General features: G+C 36.5%; 1 protein-coding gene across 2 annotated transcripts; it reads left to right on the top strand.

Annotated features, from left to right (window-relative positions):
• The first annotated feature begins 86 nt into the window (after positions 1-86).
• Positions 87-22,100, top strand: TUBE1 (tubulin epsilon 1). 2 transcript variants are annotated; one of them, XR_011145827.1, is made up of 12 exons: positions 87-166; positions 262-335; positions 1,416-1,468; positions 4,402-4,459; positions 10,292-10,407; positions 11,510-11,631; positions 14,470-14,657; positions 14,881-15,056; positions 15,822-15,962; positions 20,068-20,208; positions 20,851-21,006; positions 21,361-21,488. XR_011145827.1 is itself a non-coding variant. In XM_068985312.1 (12 exons), exons 1-12 carry the CDS (start codon positions 142-144, stop codon positions 21,517-21,519), a joined length of 1,428 nt encoding a protein of 475 aa, XP_068841413.1. In that variant the 5' UTR covers positions 87-141; the 3' UTR covers positions 21,520-22,100. The 2 variants fall into 2 exon arrangements, 1 of the variants encoding a protein (XP_068841413.1); XM_068985312.1 differs by having other exon boundaries at positions 20,832-21,006; positions 21,361-22,100.
• The last annotated feature ends 665 nt before the right edge of the window (positions 22,101-22,765 follow it).

Genomic DNA, 22,765 nt, shown 5'->3' on the forward strand with positions numbered 1-22,765 from the left:
GAGAGGAGCGGAGCGACGGCGGCGACTTGCGGCAGCGGAGTGACTTACGGCCGCCCCGCCCCCTTGGGGAGCGCCCGTTGGTGGGCGCGGAATACGGAGGCCGGCGCGGGCTCGGGTGCGGTGGACTGGCCGTGCCGAAGCATGACCCAGTCGGTGGTCGTACAGGGTAAGCCTCCTTGGAAGGATGGGGACTCAGTCGCTGCCGAGGCGAGTGGCCCTTTTTTCCGCCTAATGTCTGTTCTCTTTCATTCCTGGGCACAGTCGGCCAGTGCGGAAACCAGATCGGCTGCTGCTTCTGGGACCTGGCGCTAAGGGAGCACGCCGCCGTCAACAAGGTACGGCTAACCCTAACTCCCCCCCACCCGCACCCCAGATCTGTCACTGAGGCTCTTCCAAAAAATAAGCAGGAATCACTCTCTGTGAGCTCTTGTCTGGCCAATATTTTTATATGAGATCTTCTTGGTAGAGGGCAAACTGGTTTTTGTTTTTAAATTTTATTGAAGTACAGTTGATTTGGGGGCTTCCTTGGTGGCTCCGCGGTAAAGAATCCGCCTGCCAATGCAGGAGACGGGGATTTGATCCCTGGGTCAGGAAGATTACCGGAGTAGGTAACGGGAACACACTCCAGTATTGTTGGTGGTTCCCAGGTGGCGCTAGTGGTAGAGAACCCACCTGCCAATGCAGATGTAAGAGACCCTAGGAATCCCATGGACAGGGGAGCCTGGCGGGTGACAGTCCATGAGGTCGCAAAAGAGTGGGACGCGACTTAGCAACTAAAACAACGACAACATGGTTGATTTACAATGTTGTGGTTATTTCTTCTGCACAGCAAAGTGACTCAAACTTATGGACAAACGTTAAGGACAAATTTAAGTTGGCATTAGACACACAACAGTCTTAAGGAACACTGGCCAGAGACCTTAGTCTTAATTCTCAGAGTTGCATCTTTGTCAGGTTTCTTGTGAGGAGCAATGATATAGCATATGTGAAAGTAGTTGTTCATTCGCTAAGTCATGTCCAAGTCTGACTTCATGGACTGCAGCAGGCCACTCTGCATTAATAGGTAACATCTGGTATTGTAATCCTTAATTTAACCAGTTAGCTTTTTAAATGATTGCCAAGAATCTAAGGAAAGCTTTCATTTGATGCACCTGTTCTACAGTTCTGTGAAGTCATCATTCTTCATTACCATCAGCTGAATTTAATTCAAAGATCTCACTATATTTCCTCTTATCTAGATTGGAAGAATGAATCTAAGCATTTTATGATTATTTGCTTTTTTTTTTTTTTGTAGCTGTATGCCAGCCTTTAAAGTATTGAGGGATAATTACATTAATAATCCTTAAATTAAAAGGACTTAATTTGGAAAAGGCTAAATGTAATCAAACACCAATACATGTATTTTTTCTTTTTAGAAAGGGATTTATGATGAGGCAATAAGCAGCTTCTTTAGAAATGTGGATACCAGGTAAGATGGGGTTAAAGTTTATCACATAGCATAATCATTATTTTTATGTTGGCAGTTTGGGATACAGTTTTTCAAAGGATAGTAACAGTTGATAGCTGTAAAGAAGTTGTCCATCTTTTTGTTTTTCTCATTATTGAAAGTATATTCTCTTGTCATTAATATTCTCATATCATTCAGCAGAGCAGGACTTCTTTTCCTTTCTATTCCTTTATATCAAGAAATAAAAAGAACCTTTAATGTGTGTTCTTTTACTTGACCTTGAAATAAAGTTTCACTAAAAGGAATGCTGAAAATTTCCCCGAGAGTATCTTGTTAATGCATTCAATAATGGCTAACTTTTGAAAGAAAACTGTACTGTTTACATTCCTGTGGTATTACTTGTGGTCAGGAGTATTTGCTCTACAAATAGAATGTGCTAGAAAGAAACAAAGCAGATGTTGTCAGATTAGTTTTGTTAATTTAATAAAGAGTATACGTAAATATACAGCTTCCCAGGTGGCTCAGTGGTAAAGAGCTCAATGCAGGAGACGCTGGTTGTATTCCTGGGTCAGGAAGATTCCCTGGAAATGGCAACCTACTCCAGTATTCTTTTCTGGGAAATCCCATGGACAGAGGAGCCCGGTGGGCTACAGTCCATGGGATTGCAAAAGAGTTGGACACGACTTAGCGACTAAACACCACCACAAATATGTAAGTATATATCTTTTACCTGAAAGAGTAATGTTCAGAGCATTTTTTCTAAGCTTTTAATGTTAAGTCATGAAGTTCATGCATTCTCAAAATGCTTAATAAAACTAAATCTGCTTGGGCTTGAACTGAAAAATAAATGGTTTATATGAGTTTTAATCTAATAAAAATTTCAGTTCTACTTTGAATTAGTTGGTTGGATATCTGAGGCAGTTATCTCCCAGGGAAGGCTAATTAGGCCCCACTTTTTGGTGAATTTCAGATTTTGATCCTCAGGCTTGCAAACTCAGAAACTTCATTGACACCTTGAGAATGGGTCCAGTGCTCTCCCGTACAGGCAGAAAACCAAACTAAAATGGCAGATTAAAAAGCAGAAAGTCAATTTAGCCATGGACAACAGGACTCAAGACTAGATACTTATTATCTTTCACAGGCACATTCTGTTCTGTAAGAAATCTATCAGGAAATCTTAAGTGATAGAAGGTTGCTTAGTGACCATGGAATCAGACCAAATAAGTGAGATATATTACCTAACTTAACAATGACTGGTGTTATTTATCTTTATTAATATAGAGACATCTGTTATATAGACTAGGTTTCCTCTTGTTTGTACACTGTAATATCTTCTCCCTTAAGTACTATTAAGAGACTCAAATTTGCCTTTGCATTACTTCCTTGTAGGTGGTATTCTAACTAAATTCGTACTCCCATTCCCTCTGTAATATTCCTTTTATTGTTACATAGTTGAGACTCAGCCTGGAAGCCATTGTCTCTTAATAAGGTGATTTTACATAACTATATTTTCATCTCCTTGGTTTGTTTTGTAGTTTAACCTGAGAGCATTCTTATATATTTCCCTAGTATCAAGTTTGAAGATAAGGCCTTGGCATCTTGCTCTTCTTTCCATGCGCTATGAATACATGCAGCATCTATTCCACAAAGTAGTACAAAAATTCTTTTTCAAGAACAGGAGCACATCTTTTTATATACTTTATCTATTTGAGGAAATTATCATACCTTTTTAATAGCATGATAGGAATTTACCTATACCAAGGGTTGGCAAGCCTTTCCTATAAAGGACCAGTGGTAAATATTTTAGGTTTTGCAGACCATAAAGTCCATGTGCCACATCTCATTTAGTCTGCTCTGATAGCATGAATGCAGGTATACTGCTGCTGCTGCTACTGCTGCTAAGTCGCTTCAGTCGTGTCCGACTCTGTGCAACCCCATAGACAGCAGCCCACCAGGCTCCCCCGTCCCTGGGATTCTCCAGGCAAGAACATTGGAGTGGGTTGCCATTTCCTTCTCCAATGCATGAAAGTCAAAAGTGAAAGTGAAGTCACTCAGTCGTGTCCGACTCTTAGCAACCCCATGGACTACAGCCTACCAGGCTCCTCTGTCCATGGGATTTTCCAGGCAAGAGTACTGGAGTGGGGTGCCATTGCCTTCTCCGGAATGCAGGTATAGATCATACATAAACAAACGATGTGACTTTGTTCCAGTAAAACTTGTTTTCACAAGTAGCTGGTCAGAGCTGGCCTGAGGATTATATTTTATCAACTCCTGACCTATGGCATCATCTATATTCAACGCAGCTTCCTTCGTATATTCTGTCTTGTAAATTATACTATATTGACCTGTACACTGTTTGTGGTCACAGATTTAGTTACTTTGATAACTTATCTTCAACATGAAATTCTAGAAACAGCTTTAGATACTAATGGTGGCTTAAACAGTAGATGTATCCAGTTATGTTACATTCAAATAAAACTGGGAATCGGATGATCTCTGGAGAAGTGCCCTGAAGACCAAGATACTGTCATATTGTTCCATGTGTTGGTTTTTTGACCTCGTGTATTTTTACTTGTAACTACAAAATGACAGCCTCCACTGCCAGGAATCCCATCCATGTTCATGTTCAAGATAGGAAAAAGGACCAGCTGCATCTGGTCATTTTATCAGAAAGCTTCCCAGAATAACTCCTTTTTATCTCACTACCCAGAACTAGATTTCATGGCCAGCCCAAACTGCAAACAAAGACAGGGAAATAAGTACCTCACTTTTTCAGCCTGATGGGAGATGGATAAGGGGGATGGAGGTTAAGAATGGCCCCTTTGTTGCCTTTTGTGTCTGCCTCTCTTGGCATATAAGTAGCTTTACTCTACAAATGGAAGTTAACCTTATTATCTAATAGCATTATTACCCATGGGCTATCTTATGACCTTTTCTCATGTTTTATCTTTCAGAGTGGTTGGTGATGGTGGCAGTATTTCCAAAGGGAAAATTTGTTCTTTAAAAGCACGTGTAAGTTGTATACACTTGGATTCTTATATTGCATGTGTTTTTAAAATAACTGTACTTCTGTAACTATCATTAGAATAAAATTTTACTCTAACTTCTCAACTTTTAAAAAAGTATTTGCTAAGCCACATTTAATATAAATATGATTAAGCAGACATTTGTGTCTCCATGAAACTTCAGGGGAAAAATTTTGTGCTTAAAGTAAAAATGCTGCATATTTAGCTTTTTTTGTCTAAATATTTTAGGGGAAATATATGTCTAGATAAATAATAAAAGCCATCTTAACTCTAAGCCTAAAATACATTCTCAGTCCAGTTGCTCAGTCATGTCTGACTCTTTGCGACCCCTTGGCCTGCAGCACACCAGGCTTCCCTGTCCATCACTGACTCCTGGAGCTTGCTCAAACTCATGTCCATCAAGTTGGTGATGCCATCCAACCATCTCATCCTCTGTCATTCCCTTCTCCTGCCTTCATTCTTTCTTTCCCAGCAGCAGGATCTTTTCCAGTGAGTCATTTCTTCACATCAGGTGGCCAAAATATTGGAGCTTCAGCTTCAGCATTCAGTACTTCAGTAAATATTCAGGACTGATTTCCTTTACAATTGACTGGTTTGATCTTGCAGTCCAAGGGGCTTTCAAGAGTATTCTCCAACACCACAGTTCAAAACCATCAATTCTTCAGCAGTCAGCTTTCTTTATGGTCCAACTCTCACATCTATACATGACTACTGAAAAACCACAGGTTTGACTAGGTGGACTTTTGTTGGCAAAGTAATGTCTCTGCTTTTTAATATGCTGTCTAGATTTGTCATAGTTTTTCTTCCAAGGGAGCAAGTGTCTTAATTTCATGGCTGCATTCACCATCTGCAGTGATTTTGGAGCCCAAGAAAACAAAGCCTGTCACTGTTTCCATTGTTTCCCCACCTATTTGCCATGAAGTGATAGGACCTGATGCCATGATCTTCGTTTTCTGAATGTTGAGTTTTAAGCTAGCTTTATAACTCTCCTCTTTGAACTTCATCAACAGGCTCTTTATTCCTCTTTGCTTTCTATCGTAAGGGTGGTGTCATCTGTGTATCTAAGGTTACTGATTTCTTTCCCGGCAATCTTGATTCCAGTTTGTGCTTCATCCAGCCTGGCATTTTGCATGATGTACTCTGCATATAAATTAAATAAGCAGGGTAATAATATACAGCCTTAACATACCCCTTTCCTGATTTGGAACCAGTCCAGTGTTCCATGTCTAGTTCTAACTGTTGCTTCTTGACCCACATACAGGTTTCTCAGGAGGCAGGTAAGGTGGTCTGGTATTCCCATCTCTTTCAAAATTTTCCAGTTTATTGTGATCCACACAGTCAAAGGCTTTAGCATAGTCAATGAATCAGAAATAAACGTTTTTCTGGAATTCTCTTGTTTTTTGGATGATCCAGCGGATGTTGGCAATTTGATCTCTGGTTCCTCTGCCTTTTCTGAATCCAGCTTGAACATCTGAAAGTGCACGGTTCATGTACTGTTGAAGCCTGGCTTGGAGAATTTTGAACATTACTTTGCTAGCATGTGAGATGAGTGCAGTTGTGCAGTAACTTGAACATTCTTTGGCACTGCCTTTCTTTGGGATTGGAATGAAAACTGACCTTTTCCAGTCCTGTGGCCACTGCTGAGTTTTCCAAATTTGCTGGCATATTAAGTGCAGCACTTTCACAGCATCATCTTTCAGGATTTGAAATAGCTTAGCTGGAATTCCATCACCTCCACTTGCTTTGTTCCTAGTGATGTTTCCTAAGGCCCACTTGACTTCATATTCCAGGATGTCTGGCTCTGCCCCTAGGTGAGTGACCACACCATTGTGGTTATCGGGGTAATTAATAATTAGGATCTTTTTTGTATAGTTCTTCTGTGTATTTTTGCTGCCTCTTCTTAATATCTTCTGCTTCTGTTAGGTCCATACCATTTCTGTCCTTTATTGAGCCCATCTTTGCATGAAATGTTCCCTTGGTATCTCTGATTTTCTTGAAGAGATCCCTAGTCTTTCCCATTCTATTGTTCTCCTCTATTTCTTTGCACTGATTACTGAGGAAGGCTTTCTTATCTCTCCTTGCTATTCTTTTGAACTTTGCATTCAGATGGATATAGCTTTCATTTTCTCCTTGCCTTTCACTTCTCTTCTTTTCTCAGCTACTTGTAAAGCCATCCCAGACAAAATTTTGTGTTCAGATGGATATAGCTTTCATTTTCTCCTTGCCTTTCACTTCTCTTCTTTTCTCAGCTACTTGTAAAGCCATCCCAGACAAAATTTTGTGTTTTTGCATTTCCTTTTCTTGGGGATGATTTGGATCCCCACCTCCTGTGCAGTGTTACAAATCTCCATCCATAGTTCTTCAGGCAGTCTGTCTGTCAGATCTAATCCCTTGAATCTATTTGTTACTTCCACTGTATAATTGTAAGGGATTTTATTTAGGTCATACCTGAATAGTCTAGTGATTTTCCCTACTTTTCAGGTTAAGGCTGAAGTTTGCAATAAGGAGTTCATGATCTGAGCCACAGTCAGCTCCCAGTCTTGATTTTACTGACTGTATAGAGCTTCTCCATCTTCAGTTGCAAAGAATATAATCAGTCTGCTTTCGGTATTGACCATCTGGTGATGTCCAAGTGTAGAGTCATCTCTTATGTTTTAGAAGAGGGTTTTACTATGACCACTGTGTTCTCTTGGCAAAACTGTTAGCCTTTGCCTCGCTTCATTTTGTACTCCAAGGCCAAACTTGCCTGTTCCTCCCAAGTATATCTCTTGACTTCCTACTTTTGCTTTCCAGCGCCCTACATAACATCCATCACCAGACACATCCACTACTGGGCGTTGTTTTCACTTTGGCTCAGCCTCTTCATTCTTTCTACAGCTGTTTCTCCACTCTTTTCCAGTAGTCTGTTGGGCATCTACCGACCTGGGGAGTTCATCTTTCAGTGTTGTATGTTTTTGCTTTTTCATACTCTTCATGGGGTTCTTAAGACAAGAATACTGAAGTGGTTTGCCATTCCCTTTTCCAAAATACATTCTCATGGAGGTTAATTTTCATTTGAATATGGTGAAAAATTTCTTTTCATCTTAGTTATTGCTCCCAATACAAAGCATGGATTCAGCCATATTGTAGTGATTACAAACCATAACCATGTAAAAACTGCTGAACAAAAATACTTCTAGTCAATAGCTTGTGTTTAGTCTTAAGCTAATTCTAACAACACTTCTCTTCTATGATTGTGTCTCTGCAACAAACTGCTTTTTCCAACTGTTGATCAGTAATATTTGATTATGACAAAAATAAAAGTGTTTAGATGCTATGGAAATAATTGAGATGATAAGGATCAGACCTGGAGGAGTGGCTGAAAGAGTAGAGAACAGTAGTGTTGTGGTATCTGGGGTACCATCTCCTTGTGTTTTAGGAGACCATGTGCTTGTTAGGATAATTGATTAACCTAATTAGATTAATTGATTAACCTTTGGTATAGTTTATGCCTTGGGGAATATGTTAATCCCTACCAGATCTTACTCAAAGATAAAGAAATGTTGACTTTTTCTAGTCCACTCCCAGTTTGAGCTCTATCCCACCACCATTCAGTTCACTTCAGTTCAGTCGCTCAGTTGTGTCCAACTCTTTGCGACCCCATGAATCGCAGCACGCCAGGCCTCCCTGTCCATCACCAACTTCCAGAGTTCACTCAAACTCAGGTCCATCGAGTCAGTGATGCCATCCAGCCATCTCATCCTCGGTCGTCCCCTTTTCCTCCTGCCCCCAATCCCTCCCAGCATCAAAGTCTTTTCCAATGAGTCAACTCTTCGCATGAGGTGGCCAAAGTATTGGAGTTTCAGCTTTAGCATCGTTCCTTCCAAAGAAATCCCAGGGCTGATCTCCTTCAGAATGGACTGGTTGGATCTCCTTGCAGTCCAGGGGACTCTCAAGAGTCTTCTCCAACACCACAGTTCAAACGCAACAGTTCTTCAGCGCTCAGCCTTCTTCACAGTTCAACTCTCACATCCATACATGACCACAGGAAAAACCGTAGCCTTGACTAGATGGACCTTTGTTGGCAGAGTAATGTCTCTGCTTTTCAATATGCTGTCTAGGTTGGTCATAACTTTTCTTCCAAGGAGTGTCTTTTAATTTCATGGCTGCAGTCACCATCTGTAGTGATTTCAGAGCCCAAAAACATAAAGTCTGACACTGTTTCCACTGTTTCCCCATCTGTTTGCCATGAAGTGATGGGACCAGATGCCATGATCTTCGTTTTCTGAATGTTGAGCTTTAAGCCAACTTTTTCAGTCTCTTCTTTCACTTTCACCAAGAGGCTTTTTAGCTCCTCTTCACTTTCTGCCATAAGGGTGGTGTCATCTGTGTATCTGAGGTTATTGATATTTCTCCCGGCAATGTTGATTCCAGCTTGTGCTTCCTCCAGCCCAGGGTTTCTCATGATGTACTTTGCCTATAAGTTAAATAAACAGAGTGACAGTATACAGCCTTGACCACCACCATACCAGTGAGCAAGTTGGGAAACGGAGGAAACACTGTTGGGAAAGGGTAAATCAGCATGTTTCTGTAGACTTTGACTTTTTTCCTACAAAGTTTTCTTCCATTTCTCCTTAGTCGTCTTGGTATCATGTGGCTCTGATCACTGAAGTGTCTAAACTTTAAACGACAACTTGGTAGTTGGGTTCCTCCCCTGTGTCCAATATCTTAGGTTAACAGGCAAACACTCGGAATTTGGTAAATCCTGTATTACAATTAGGGAAGGCTGAAAGGCCTGATAGCTATCACCAGGTAGCTCTGAAATAAAATAGTAAACATCAAATCTTAAAAGCTATGACTCCAGACCTAGGCTAACTAAGTGAGGAATCCAGAATAATTCCTTCCAATTGTCATTAACTTCCAAGGGAGAAACAATGGTCTGATATGACAAAGGAAAGATCGAAAGAGTTATAGACTGTCAGGGTTTAGTGCTAAGTGACTATGGAAAGGGTGATTCTCTCAAGACTGACTTCAGGAGGTTCTCGTTTTCTTTTTAGTAGTAGATGTCGTCTCCCATGTCAGTAAAGCTTGTGGCATTTATGAGTTTGTGAGTTTTTATTGTGAATTACTGGCAGGGAGGGACACTGTCATCATCTTTTGACATCTGTCCAGTACCTTGGCTTTGCACATATAAGTAGTTTACTGATTTGAACTGGACAGTTTTCAGCTGTGATTTCATAAAGAGTAGCATGGTTGTACCTAGTGAGCAAATACGTTAATGCACCCTACATTCGTTTAGAATTTTTTCTGGTTAAGGTTACCATCTAGACTTCTGAGACCTTGTTCTCAAGAAATTTATAGTCACATAGGCACATAAATCAGACATGGCTGAGTGACTTTTACTATAGCTATTCTTACTTTCCCCTGGAGAAGGAAATGGCAACCCACTCCAGTATTCTGGCCAGGAAAACTTTATGGACAGAGGAGCCTGATGGGCTACAGTCCATGGGGTCACAAAGAGTCAGACACGACTAAGCAGCTAACACTAGGCATATGCATAAAAGAATTGTTAGAAAACCAGAGAGAATCATTCAGTTCCCTTTTTTCCTTCTTATTCTTTTGGTAAGGGTTCAGAATCCATCTTTTCATTGGATTCCACTTTTGCAGCAGGGTAAAATTAATTTTTTAATTTTTGTAACAAATTCTATATAAAAGCATCAAAGATTTGATTGGGTTTAAATTATAAAAAGAACAATGCAACTATAAGCTCAAAAATCATTTTTATTTATAGAGTGACTAAAGAAAAATATGCTGATTACATTTTATTTCTCTTTCTCAGGCTGTTTTGATTGACATGGAGGAAGGGGTAGTAAATGAAATTCTTCAGGGACCATTGAGAGATGTATTTGATAGTAAGCAGCTCATCACTGATATTTCTGGCTCAGGGAATAATTGGTGAGATTATGCTGAATGTAAAAATCAAATGTCATCTGAAAAACATGAGGAATCTTTGTTTCATTCTGTTAGGTCCTCCTGACATGAAAGCAAGATGTAATTTGCCACGCCTCACACTAGGCCTTTCAGCCCATCATCTTTTCCTTCAAGATGATAGCGTTTCACAATGCTTGGAGGCTATCTGCATCCTAGTTGTTTCTCTCTCTCTCTTGTTTTTAAAGAAAAAGATGAATCATGAAAATTTCATTTACTAAAATTTCTCCTTGTAATTTGATTCTTTGTAAATGCTAGGTAGTGACAAAAATTGCAAGTATAAACTGTTCTCTTACCTATTACTATAAGCAATAGTAAAGACTCTATCAAAGTCTTCCTATCAGTCAGATTTAATAGAAAATGATGATACAAATACCGAGATGCAAACCAGACCAGTGTCCCAGCATATATAACTTATTCTGTAACTTTTGAATTACACCTGACCACATGTTGTATGGGAGTCATTCATACATTTCAGTTCACCATAATAATACTTGCAAATCTGGGCAACCAAAAAGGCTTGCAGAGCCTCATGAATATTAGTACTAGATGAAATGTGTGGCATTTCATCTAGTCCTAACATGATGTGACCAATGTTTTTCTCATATTTTAAGCCTAAGGTCCATTTAGAATTTTTTATTTTTCATGTCTTTCTAGTTGACCACAATCTGCTTTTTAATACATAACATACACCATACATAGTCAGAGATTAAGTGAAGATGAGGAAAAAAATCTATGTAACTAAAACCCATTTTGTTGTATTTATACCTTAAGAGAAGATAAATTTTAAAAACTGTAGTTTAATATCCATTGATAGTGAACTATCTTACCAGGTTATTTATGGATTATATTTTTAAATATATATGTGTGTATGTGTGTTTATTTGCTCAGTTTTCTACCAAGTATCTTTGAGATTATATAGTATGATTTATTGATATTAAACAGGAATAGAATTTACTTAAAATAGTAAAAATACCTTTTCAAGTTTATAGTCTTTTAAGTCAGAAATAATAAAATCTTGAAATAATAAATGCAAGATTTTTTTTTTAATTTGTATTCTTTTTTCTAGGGCTGTGGGTCACAAAGTGTTTGGCAGTCTTTATCAGGAAAAGATTTTAGAGAAACTCAGAAAGTCAGCAGAGCACTGTGATTGTTTGCAGTGTTTTTTTATAATACATTCCATGGGAGGAGGTAAAATTATTCAGTCATTTGTCTATTACAGTGTGAAAATGCAAGTGGATATTCATTTTGTCAATATAAGTCTTATTTTCAGGCCTTTACTTTAAAATGATAGAACTATTAAGAATTAAGAGTGTGTTTATGAGTGCATGTACATAACAGCTTTTTATCTTAAATTTTTGTCAAATTGTGTCACTGACCATTTTTTACAAACTTAAAAAGCATTTAAAGAGCCAATAGAACTGAATCTGAAAAAACTTTTCTTCTATCTTCAGTGGAAGGTAGATTTCACTATAAGCTTTTTGAGAATGCTGCCTTTCTCCTAAGAGTTTTCTTATGTGATTCTGTATCCTAACTAGAGCTAAGTATTTGTGCATATTCATAGATGTGCTTGCAGAAGAATACCAGTACCCTTTCTTTAACCACCTTCAGGCCTTTCTTGTGTTCAATAAGAGAAATAAGTAAAAGAAATCCTCTTAGCTCCTTTAAATCATTCCTTACATGGTAATTAACCACCTAAACCTAGAATAAATGATCTGCATTGCTTTCTTTCCCAGGGAAGCCTGTACCTTGCAAGGGAAGTATTTTGCTCCTCTGTTCCATGAAGTAGAAACTGATCATAATTTGCTAATTTCAAAAGAGAATTAGCCTATTTTAAAAGAAAAATTTGCCACACTCTTTTCCTTCAAGCTGAGATTAAGATTTTTATATTCAGCAGGTTATGTACAATTGACTTTCATTTTTATTCAGTATGATAGTATTTGAAAATTGCTGTGTAACCATGCCTTTAGAAGGCCTTTATAATAATTAAATTAAGAAACTAGTTTTCTTTGTAATGACATAATTAACCTGCAGATTTTGAGTAAGTTTTCCAAAAAATACCAGTTTGATTTATAGTTCTTTATGGTACCTTTCTATATCCCTTTATTACTCAGAATCTCAGTAGATTGTACTTTATTCATAGTTCACTGAAAATGGCAAATATACTTGAAACAATATTGAAGATTAAAAATGAATTCTTTTCCCACATCTAATCCCTAATCTCTCTCCTCACAGATAATCAAGTTTGCCAGTGTCTCTCCTTCCAAATATTTTCTGTGCACATTTTGTGTGTTTTTACATAAGATCATGCAATACGTATTACTCTACCATATTTTCACCTTAAATTGTTTCTGAACATTTTTCAATATCAGCCCTGTCCGATTGTGTGAATATGTAATAATTTTTGAAGTCAGTTCCTCATTAATGGATGTCAAATTGTTCATGGTTTTTAGTTACGACATAAAAATCCCCAGCGAACATTTGGTATCTCCATCTTTGTTCGTTTGTGCCACAATAGCTGTAAGCAATATTCCTCGATAGGAAAGTGGAACCAAAGTTTGTTGGTACATTTTAAGTTTTAATTGATACTACTAAATTATCTTGCCACAATACTGTGCCAATCTGTATTATTAGCAGCAATTTATAAGAGTTTATTTCCCCACACTGTCACCAACACTGCATATTATGAGACATTAATATATTCAAAATTATATTGTGTTAATTTGCATGTTTAATTAGATGAAAGGTTAAGCATCTTTACATCTATTTGCAATTTGGTTTATTATTTGGTTTATTTTATTGCAATAATTATAATTATTACAATTTGTATCCTTAGCTCATTTTTCCATTGCATTATTCATGTTTTTTACTGTTGATTTGTAACTCTCTTTATTAAAGAAATTTAGTCCTCCATCATATGTTTTGAAGATTTTTTTCTTAGTTTGCTTTTTTTTCCATATATATGGAGAGAGGAATTTTATTTTTAATGGAATCAAAACTGTCTTTTTCTATAATGGCTTTGTTTTTTTATAATGCTTAGAAAGTCTTTATTAGGGATTAACCCAAAAAAATCTCTTTCTAACCCAAAAAATCTCCATCACTTTCATCTAATATTTTTAACATCATAACCTTTTAATATTTATTCACATGGGGTTAGAGCATTGGCTTTTAAACTTTTCTTTCATCAGAATAGCAAGAAGTACATTTTATATCACAGCCCAGCACACACACACAAACACATGCACAAACTAAAACAGAAGAGTATTTACCCACACTACATGTGACTTACTAATATTTCTTTTGTTTCATTTAAGAGAATACTAGTCGTGGTCTTATAAATTAGGTTTATAACCCACTGACGGTTCACAAGCCATACTTTGAAAACCACCAGGATAAAGGATTCCAGTTTTCTCTCTTTAACTTCTTAAAAATATCTGATTTTGTATAAATAGAACTCTGTGTATCAGAAAGTTACCTGAATGGAATTCTTAGAGTTTCTGCTTTTAGACAGATAGTAAAAAAGTTTCCTGTTTTAAAATTATGTAAATTATAGTTGGTCATGCTTAGCTTTGAACCGTTTTAACTCCGTGTTTTAAATTGCTTCATGTCACGATACCTTTAGATTATGTAGGTGCTACACTAAAGATGTCAAGACAGTTTGGTTTTGTTAAGTTGCTTAACATCGAGTGTAGACTGAATACTGTCTTAGGTGAATTTTTTACTCTTCGATCAGTTCTCTTGGCATCATATAGATATAATTTAAATGTAAAAAAGTATAAAGTGTAGAAAGGTCTCTTATCATCATAGCCAGACCCAGAGATTGAATTCATGGCTTTAAGTCTCACTACCTATATTGTCTTCATTTCTTTATCTGAAATTAATTAGTTAATATATATATAATCACAGGTATGAGTTGAAAATTGTCTTTAATAAATATTTTTACCAAAAATACCCGACAGAAATCCAGGTTCTTTACAATTACATTCTGAACCATTTATGCTGTTTTCTTTTTGAAATCTTAATCCTCAGGAACAGGATCTGGACTTGGCACATTTCTTTTAAAGGTGCTCGAGGATGAATTCCCAGAAGTATACAGATTCGTGACTTCAATTTATCCTTCTGGTGAGGATGATGTCATAACCTCACCTTACAATAGCATCTTGGCAATGAAGGAACTTAATGAGCATGCCGACTGTGTTTTGCCCATTGACAACCAAGTAAGAAATAGTATTGTGATTTATGGACATATTGTGTATACATTCAGTCTTGTGTCATGCTTATGTGTTTATGTGAAACAATCTCCACTTTTCAGCCCTTCCATCTAAGAGAAAAAATAAGTTTAAATTGATTTTGGTTGTTTTTTTTTGTCTTCCTGGAAGAATTGTCATCTATGTCTTCCCTTCTTAAATAGCTTCTTTCCCAATATTTTTCCTTTAAAAGTCTTTATTTGACATCATTAGCAAAATTGACCTCATGGTGAATTCTGGAAAGTTGGGTGCAGCTATAAAGCCAAAGAGTCTGGTTACTTCAAGTACTGGAGTTTTTAAAAAGCGGCAGGAGAAACCTTTCGATGCAATGAACAACATTGTGGCAAATTTGCTGCTCAATTTAACAAGGTAATTCTATTCACAGTGCACCTAAGGGCAGTTTAAAAACTTCACTGTGCTTTTGATGATGTTTTGCAGTGGCAATTTTAGTTAGTCTAAGTTGTAGAAACTTTTTAAAATTTTTATTTAAAAAATTTTGTCTAGTATTTTCAGATCTGTGAATGATAGATCAGAATTTTACTTTCACTGACTCCAGGGCAGCATTTTCCCCAAGTACATTCCATGAAATATTAATAGGTGTTAAATGATAATAGGTTTTGTGGGAGATATACCTGAGAAACACTTTGGTTAGATAAAAGCAAATTTTTTTTCTTTTCCTTTCTGTAAATTAACCTTTTAAACTAGCTGATATATAACTTTATTAGCTGGTCCAAAATATTTCTTTGACTTTGATCTAAAAGATTACTTTGGCATTATTCCAAATTATAGCACATATAAGCAAACCCTGGGGGAATTTATTAATAGTAAGATTTATAGAATTAACTATTGAACTATATGTATTTGATTCAATCTGAAGTCTGTCTTAAAAGTAAAAATTTTATGTGTATAATTAACAACTGTGGTCATGTGTCTGGTTTTACTTTAGATAATCCAGAAAGAAGAATTGCTGTAGATGTTGTGTTATAATTATCTTTATGTTCATGATACTAAATTTCACTAATACAGAAAAAGCATATATTCTTTACTTAAGTACAGTGTACAAAAGTAAGAAAGTGCCTGCTGACGAAATCAAGCTTCATTAATATTTTTCATGTTTTAATGTTAATTTTTTAGCTCTGCCAGGTTTGAAGGATCCCTTAATATGGACCTAAATGAAATCAGCATGAATTTAGTTCCTTTTCCTCAACTGCATTATCTTGTTTCAAGCCTAACACCTCTGTATACACTGGCAGATGTTAACATTCCTCCTCGAAGGTAAGATGTAGTAACTGTATTTCAGTTACTTGAGGATTCAGATTGCTTTAAAAACAAACACGTTTTTAAGAGATAAGTGTATAATAACTAGTTGTTTCTACATATCATCATCTTTGTGAGAAGTATATAAAATAGTTGATGACAGCCTTTTTCTATTCAGTGAATGCTGCTTCAGAAGTCAGTTTAAAATAAAAAATAAAAATTTAAAAAATAAAAGTTTTTAAAAATCTCAATATTGTTTGAAATTAAATCTAATAACTGAATTTTACAGATATAATTTTTACTGAAAAAGATTTAACAGCTTTGAAGTCTGACACATAAGTATGAATGCTAGCTCTGTCACTTACTTATTACAGGACCTTGGGCAGGAGGTGAACTTTTAGTTTTCTCATCTTTAAAAATGAGAGTCAAAGTGCCTACCTCATATGCGTTTTGGTTATATTAAATAAGAGTATCTTTTAGAGCTCTTACCACAGTCTAGCACCATAGAAGGCTTACAGATACTGCTCTATTCAGTTCAGTTCAGTCGCTCAGTCATGCCCGACTCTTTGTGACCCCGTGGACTGCAGCACGCCAGGCATCCCTGTCCATCACCAACTCCCAGAGTTGACTCAAACTCATGTCCATTGAGTCAGTGATGCCATCCAACCATCTCATCCTCTGTCGTCCCTTTCTCCTCCTGCCTTCAGTCTTTGCCAGCATCAGGATCTTTTCAAGAGAGTCAGTTCTTCATATCAGGTGGCCAAAGGATTGGAGTTTCAGCTTCAGCATCAGTCCTTCCAATGACTATAAAGGACTGTTTCCCTTTAGAATGGACTGGTTGGATCTCCTTGCAGTCCAAGGGACTCTCAAGAGTCTTCTCCAACACCACAGTTCAAAAGCATTAATTCTTTGACACTCAGCTTTCTTTATAGTCCAACTCTCACATCCATACATGACTACTGGAAAAACCATAGCTTTAAATGTACGGACTTTTGTTGGCAAAGTAATGTCTCTGCCTTTTAATATGCTGTCTAAAGTCTCTTAGTTTCCATTGTTTCCCCATCTATTTGCCGTGAAATGATGGGACCAGATCCCATGATCTTCGTTTTCTGAATGTTGAGCTTTAAGCCAACTTTTTCACTCTCCTCTTTCACTTTCACCGAGAGGCTTTTTAGTTCCTCTTCACTTTCTGCCATAAGGGTGGTGTCATCTGCACATCTGAGGTTATTGATATTTCTCCCAGCAATCTTGATTCTAGCTTGTGCTTCATCCAGTCCAGCATTTCTTATGATGTAGTCTGCATATAAGTTAAATAAGCAGGGTGACAATATACAGCCTTGACGTACTCCTTTCCCGATTTTCTATAAAGCCAAAGAGTCTGGTTACTTCAAGTACTGGAGTTTTTAAAAAGCGGCAGGAGAAACCTTTCGATGCAATGAACAACATTGTGGCAAATGTGCTGCTCAATTTAACAAGGTAATTCTATTCACAGTGCACCTAAGGGCAGTTTAAAAACTTCACTTGAGTTGCAGCAAGGGTGTGAAGGACCCTTTCGAAGTTCAAGAGGGAAGGTGTGATTAGCCTTATATGTCATCTCCAGAATACCTTGTTTTATAATTTAAGCATAAAAGTTATATCAATTTACTTAACAAAAAATGTATTCTTAGTATAGACAGTGATGATGAACTTGATAAGGTCACGCTGACATTCACAGTTGTCTGAGGAAAAAGGTCTTGTCAGACTCAGAGGAAAATTGGAATTCCCTGGCAGTCCAGTGGTTAGGGCTCCGAGCTTCCACTGCAGACAGCCTGGGTTCCATCCCTATTAGGAGAACTAAGATCCCTCATGCCTCCCTGCCAGCACCGCCCCCCCCCCCAAAAAAACCTCTTTTAGAGGAAAGTTTGTAAATGATAAAATGAAAACTAGATTACAGATCTTTTTTTAAGAGTTTAAATTTTGTCAAGCTAATTCTATATTGTGGAATGTCACAGTGATATTGATTAAATTTTATTTGAGCAAATAGCCGACTGTGCCAACTAGTAGGCACAGTCTCTTTTTCTGTGTGAGATGCTAATGAGCTTAAGCAACTTGCACAATTTGTTTTATTGAACATGGGAGTCAACCATAAATGTTTGCTTTTATTATCAGCCCAGCATATTAAAAATGAGTATACTGGTGAAAGATACACCTTCACTGTGGACACAGAATGTAAAGTGGTGCAGACTATTTATTGTACAGTAGTGATGATCCAGACATTTAAAGTTAATCCTTAAAAGCTAAAGACATGTAATTTCTAATTAAGTTCAGCATAATCCTCCTTGGTATATTTTGATAAAAATACCATGTCAACATTTAAAATGTTTACTTATATAAGTATAACTTGTTAAAGGTTTGTTTTAATTAAAATATGTTAGGAAAATCTGTAGAGAACTTTAAAAATGTTAGACTCTTAAGAAACTAATCACAATGCTCTTTCTAGCTTTGTGTTCTTCTCCTTTTTGCCTCTGCTATACTAGAGGTATTTCAAAGGCTGCCATATCTACATACAAACATATTTATCCTTAAGCAAATAATAAATTGTTTTAAAATTATACTGTTAAAAGGCATAGTTTTAAAACTTTAATGTATTAGTAGTCTCAAACAACTAAGAATGATTTTTGGTTGTGCTTTGTATTAATAAATGTCATCTAGTCCATTTTTATCAATGAAAATAGAAAAACACATATTGGAATGTGTTTGCTGCTGCTGCTGCTGCTGCTAAGTCGCTTCAGTCGTGTCTGACTCTGTGCGACCCCAGAGACGGCAGCCCACCAGGCTCCCCTGTCCCTGGGATTCTCCAGGCAAGAACACTGGAGTAGGTTGCTATTTCCTTCTGCAATGCATGAAAGTGAAAAGTGAAAGTGAAGTCACTCAGTCGTGTCCAACTCTTAGTGACCCCGTGGACTGCAGCCTACCAGGCTCCTCCGTCCATGGGATTTTCCAGGCGAGAGTGCTGGAGTGGGGTGCCATTGTGGAATGTGTATATGCTCCTTTAAATTCCTTATTTCTAATGTAAATATAAACATGCCAAGAACTTTAAATAGCCCCTTGCTAATTGTTAAGTTTTTTGACAAATGGTAAATCAAGAATGACTTTGCCTGCTTATTGTATAGTGGTTCTTAACCTTTTCTGGATTAAAATGTCCAAAAGCACATACCAAAATTTTGAACACAGTAGAGGAATCATAAGTCCCCCAGAGCTCACCATACACTAAGAGAGTCCTCTATCCTTCTTACTATAGAAGAATGAGGATAGAATATAGGCTCCACTAGAGTAGGGAATTTTTGTTGTGGTTCACTGCTGGGTCTCTTGCACCTAGAATGATGCTTGGCATTTAGTAAATATCTACTGAATGAAATCACAGCATAGTGCAATTTCTGTGGCTCTTCCTAGACAGTCTGCAGATTCAACACACAGAGTTCTGGCTAGAGTTATCAAAGGAACTTAATCATACTTGTATTGGGTTAAATGGGATTTCAGAATCAGACTGGGGCCATATTAAAGGCCTAGGAGCCTGTATTATTATATAAACTTCATCAGTCACTTTTATCTTCCTCTCTTTAAAGAATAAAAGAAGTTAAAAGACTTCATTCACTTAAAAGTATCCATTTTCAGGAATAATAATAGAAAGTTGTGTCTCTTTTAGAGAACTTAGTATTGTCCTTTGATAGTTTCCTCTTAATTATTCCAAACTAATTTGTGATATATTTTATAGACAGTAGTCTAATAGGTTTTTAATTAGTTTTGATAGTTCTGATATCATGAAGTAGATAAACATATTGAACTAAGTAATAATGACATAAGTTTTAGACATTAGTACCACATAGTTAACTGATGATTTAGTCAACATTTTGTAGCTATCTGAAATCACCAGTATATTGCAGAAGCTCTATCACCCCCCTCAAAATTGCTTGATTTCCTCTCTTCATATTTACCCAGATTGCTTTGAGAAAATGAGAGCAGAGATTCAGAATATAATTGTGTGTGGTTTATTTACCTATAGATGACTGTCTTTTCATCTTATAGTTACAGATAGAAGAATGATGTAATATTTGTATAAACAGTGACTCTTCCATTGTTCTAGGCTGGATCAGATGTTTTCAGATGCCTTTAGTAAAGATCACCAGCTAATTCGAGCTGACCCCAGACATAGTCTCTACCTCGCCTGTGCCCTCATGGTTAGAGGAAATGTACAGATTTCTGATCTTCGCAGAAACATTGAAAGGTTCGATTTTATACTTCTCAAGATAATGTGTTATGTGCACTGTTTGCAACGGTGGAGCATGTAGTTAAGTAGCACTGTGAACTTCAATTGAAGTGTGACCTTGAGCAAGCTACTTAGCCATTCTGAGCCTTATTTTTCCTCAAATTAGAAAAGAATAATAGTACCAAGTTGTTAATTATGTTATGCACGTTAAATGATGAGATGGTATCTTCTGTAAGTGTTCAGAAAGTTTAACTATTGTGTTTATTACCACCACCACTACCACACTGCTTCTTAGTTTCTTTTACTATTTACTGACAGTCTGTTTTTTAGGGAAGTTGCTTTATTGAATTTCAAAGCAAGGAAAATTATAATACCTTTATTTCTTTTCATCCCCAGATTTCTAATGTTAAAGAATATGTTTCTAGCTTCTTGAACCACCATTACAGCCAATTTAACATCCCTTAGTTCACTGTCAGACTATACCTTGATACTGCTGGTATTAAAAATTAGATAACCTACATTATAATTTAAGCACTTAGAATGGTACCATTAGTAACGTCCTAGTTTAACTAATGTGGGTGGCCATAATATGGCAGACATTTTAGCACTTTAATTCTTACCTTTGAGTTTTTGCATCTCAGATTAAAACCTTCTCTACAGTTTGTCTCCTGGAATCAAGAAGGCTGGAAGACCAGCTTGTGTTCAGTACCTCCCGTGGGCCATTCCCATTCATTATTAGCATTGGCAAACAACACGTGCGTGAAGCCTACCTTCGTAGAACTGAAAGAGAGATTCATAAGGCTCTACAAGAAAAAGGTAACCATCAGTACACCTTTCAACTGTGTGTTTATTTTGGCTATTTACAGTCCATGGAGTCACAGAGTCATACACAACTGAGCGACTAAGCTCACGCAAGGGGTATTCTCAAGAATTACACTAATATAAATCAGGCGTGATCCTGTTTGCTATATCAGTGTATTGATTATAACTGAAGAGGAGAGGCTTACTCACATTCTAAATGAGAAATCTCATGGGTTTATAGGATTTGGGTTCTCATTTCTCTTGTAAAGCTGAGTGAACTATCATTTTAATAAGAATATTTTACATTATAGGATAGTTGTCTGTATTAAATTCCTAAAACTGGTCAGCATTGGTTTTTTTTATTTATAGGCTCATCTTCATCACTATCTACAAATTGAAGGGATGGAGGAAAGCTGTTTCTCAGAAGCCGTGTCATCTTTATCAGCACTTATACAGGAATATAACCAACTGGATGCCACAAAAAGCATGCCTGTGGAAGATTTACCTAGACTAAACGTAGCTATGTGAAAAAGAAACCCAAAGATAAAACTTTTTTAATTTCACATTTTTTACCCCCTTACCTTTCTGTTTCAGAATTTTTGGGTGATTCAGAAAGCCTAATGTGTTTTTCATATTGAGAAGACTGTCTTTAGAATGGTTTCCATTTAATTACAATTTGTTGATGATACCATTGTGTGAAATTAGCCAAGTACTAGTGCCTTAACGTCAAACATTTGTCTTCCAAAAAAGTCTTGTTTTCTAAAATTGAGAATAGAGCTCAACATTTTACTTTATTTATCGTCTCATATTTAGCCATTTATACAGAAATAATCATGGCTGCAATAAAATCTTGTACAGATATTTTTATATTTATAACTTGTTTTCATAGTCTGTTTAAATTCTGACTCTTTAAAAGTAAATACAGGAGTAGAACATAATATAAATATTTCTTTTGTAACAGCCACTAACTTCAGGAATAGATTTTATTACAATTTAAGGAGGTTTTATTTCTTCTTTGGGTAACCACTTGTTTGCACTCAAAAGAATCACAGTTTACAATTACCTTGTATTAAGTTATTATAAAATTTTTTTAATCAAACCAGTTGATTTTGTAATAATAAATGTTCACCTTTTAAAACTGTTCCTTGTTACCAGTTTTGATTGTCACTATTTATATAGCAAACAATATTAACTAAGCTTGATACTTTCTTTGAAACTTTGCAGTAAATGTAATAGTCTAGTGAAAGTGTTCCAATTACTATAAATCTCCAGTTTTAGTCTTCAGCATTAATTTATTATATATTTCAAACTCACTGATGGACTTACCATTTAAGGAAGTAATTTTGAGAAAATTTATTTTCAAGCCAAAAAAAATCTTGTGTGCTTTCTTTAGTGTCATTTTAATTTATTTCCTTTTCAAAGGAATATACTGCTCTTGGTTTTTACCTTGGAAATCAAATTTTTTACAGTTTGGTATAAAAATTTAGGTAACTGTCAACAGTGGTCAAAGAAGTTCCATTTTTTCCTTCCAAAAGAAATCTTAATTGATATTCAGGATAGGGCAATGAAAATAATAAATATTTACAGCTTAATCTTACTCCTGTTTAAGATTTAATCTAGAAAATCTTATAGGATAAAATGTTCTCTTGTGAATTGTATAATTTTTTGTTTCATGGAATATGTAGACAGAACCAACTATTACATAATTGTACATTTTAAGAGCTCAATTTTAAGGTTTTTCACATTTTACATATATTTTTGTGAGAACCTTTTT

Source organism: Capricornis sumatraensis, chromosome 13 (genome assembly GCF_032405125.1).
Source record: "Capricornis sumatraensis isolate serow.1 chromosome 13, serow.2, whole genome shotgun sequence".
Lineage (NCBI taxonomy): Eukaryota > Metazoa > Chordata > Mammalia > Artiodactyla > Bovidae > Capricornis > Capricornis sumatraensis.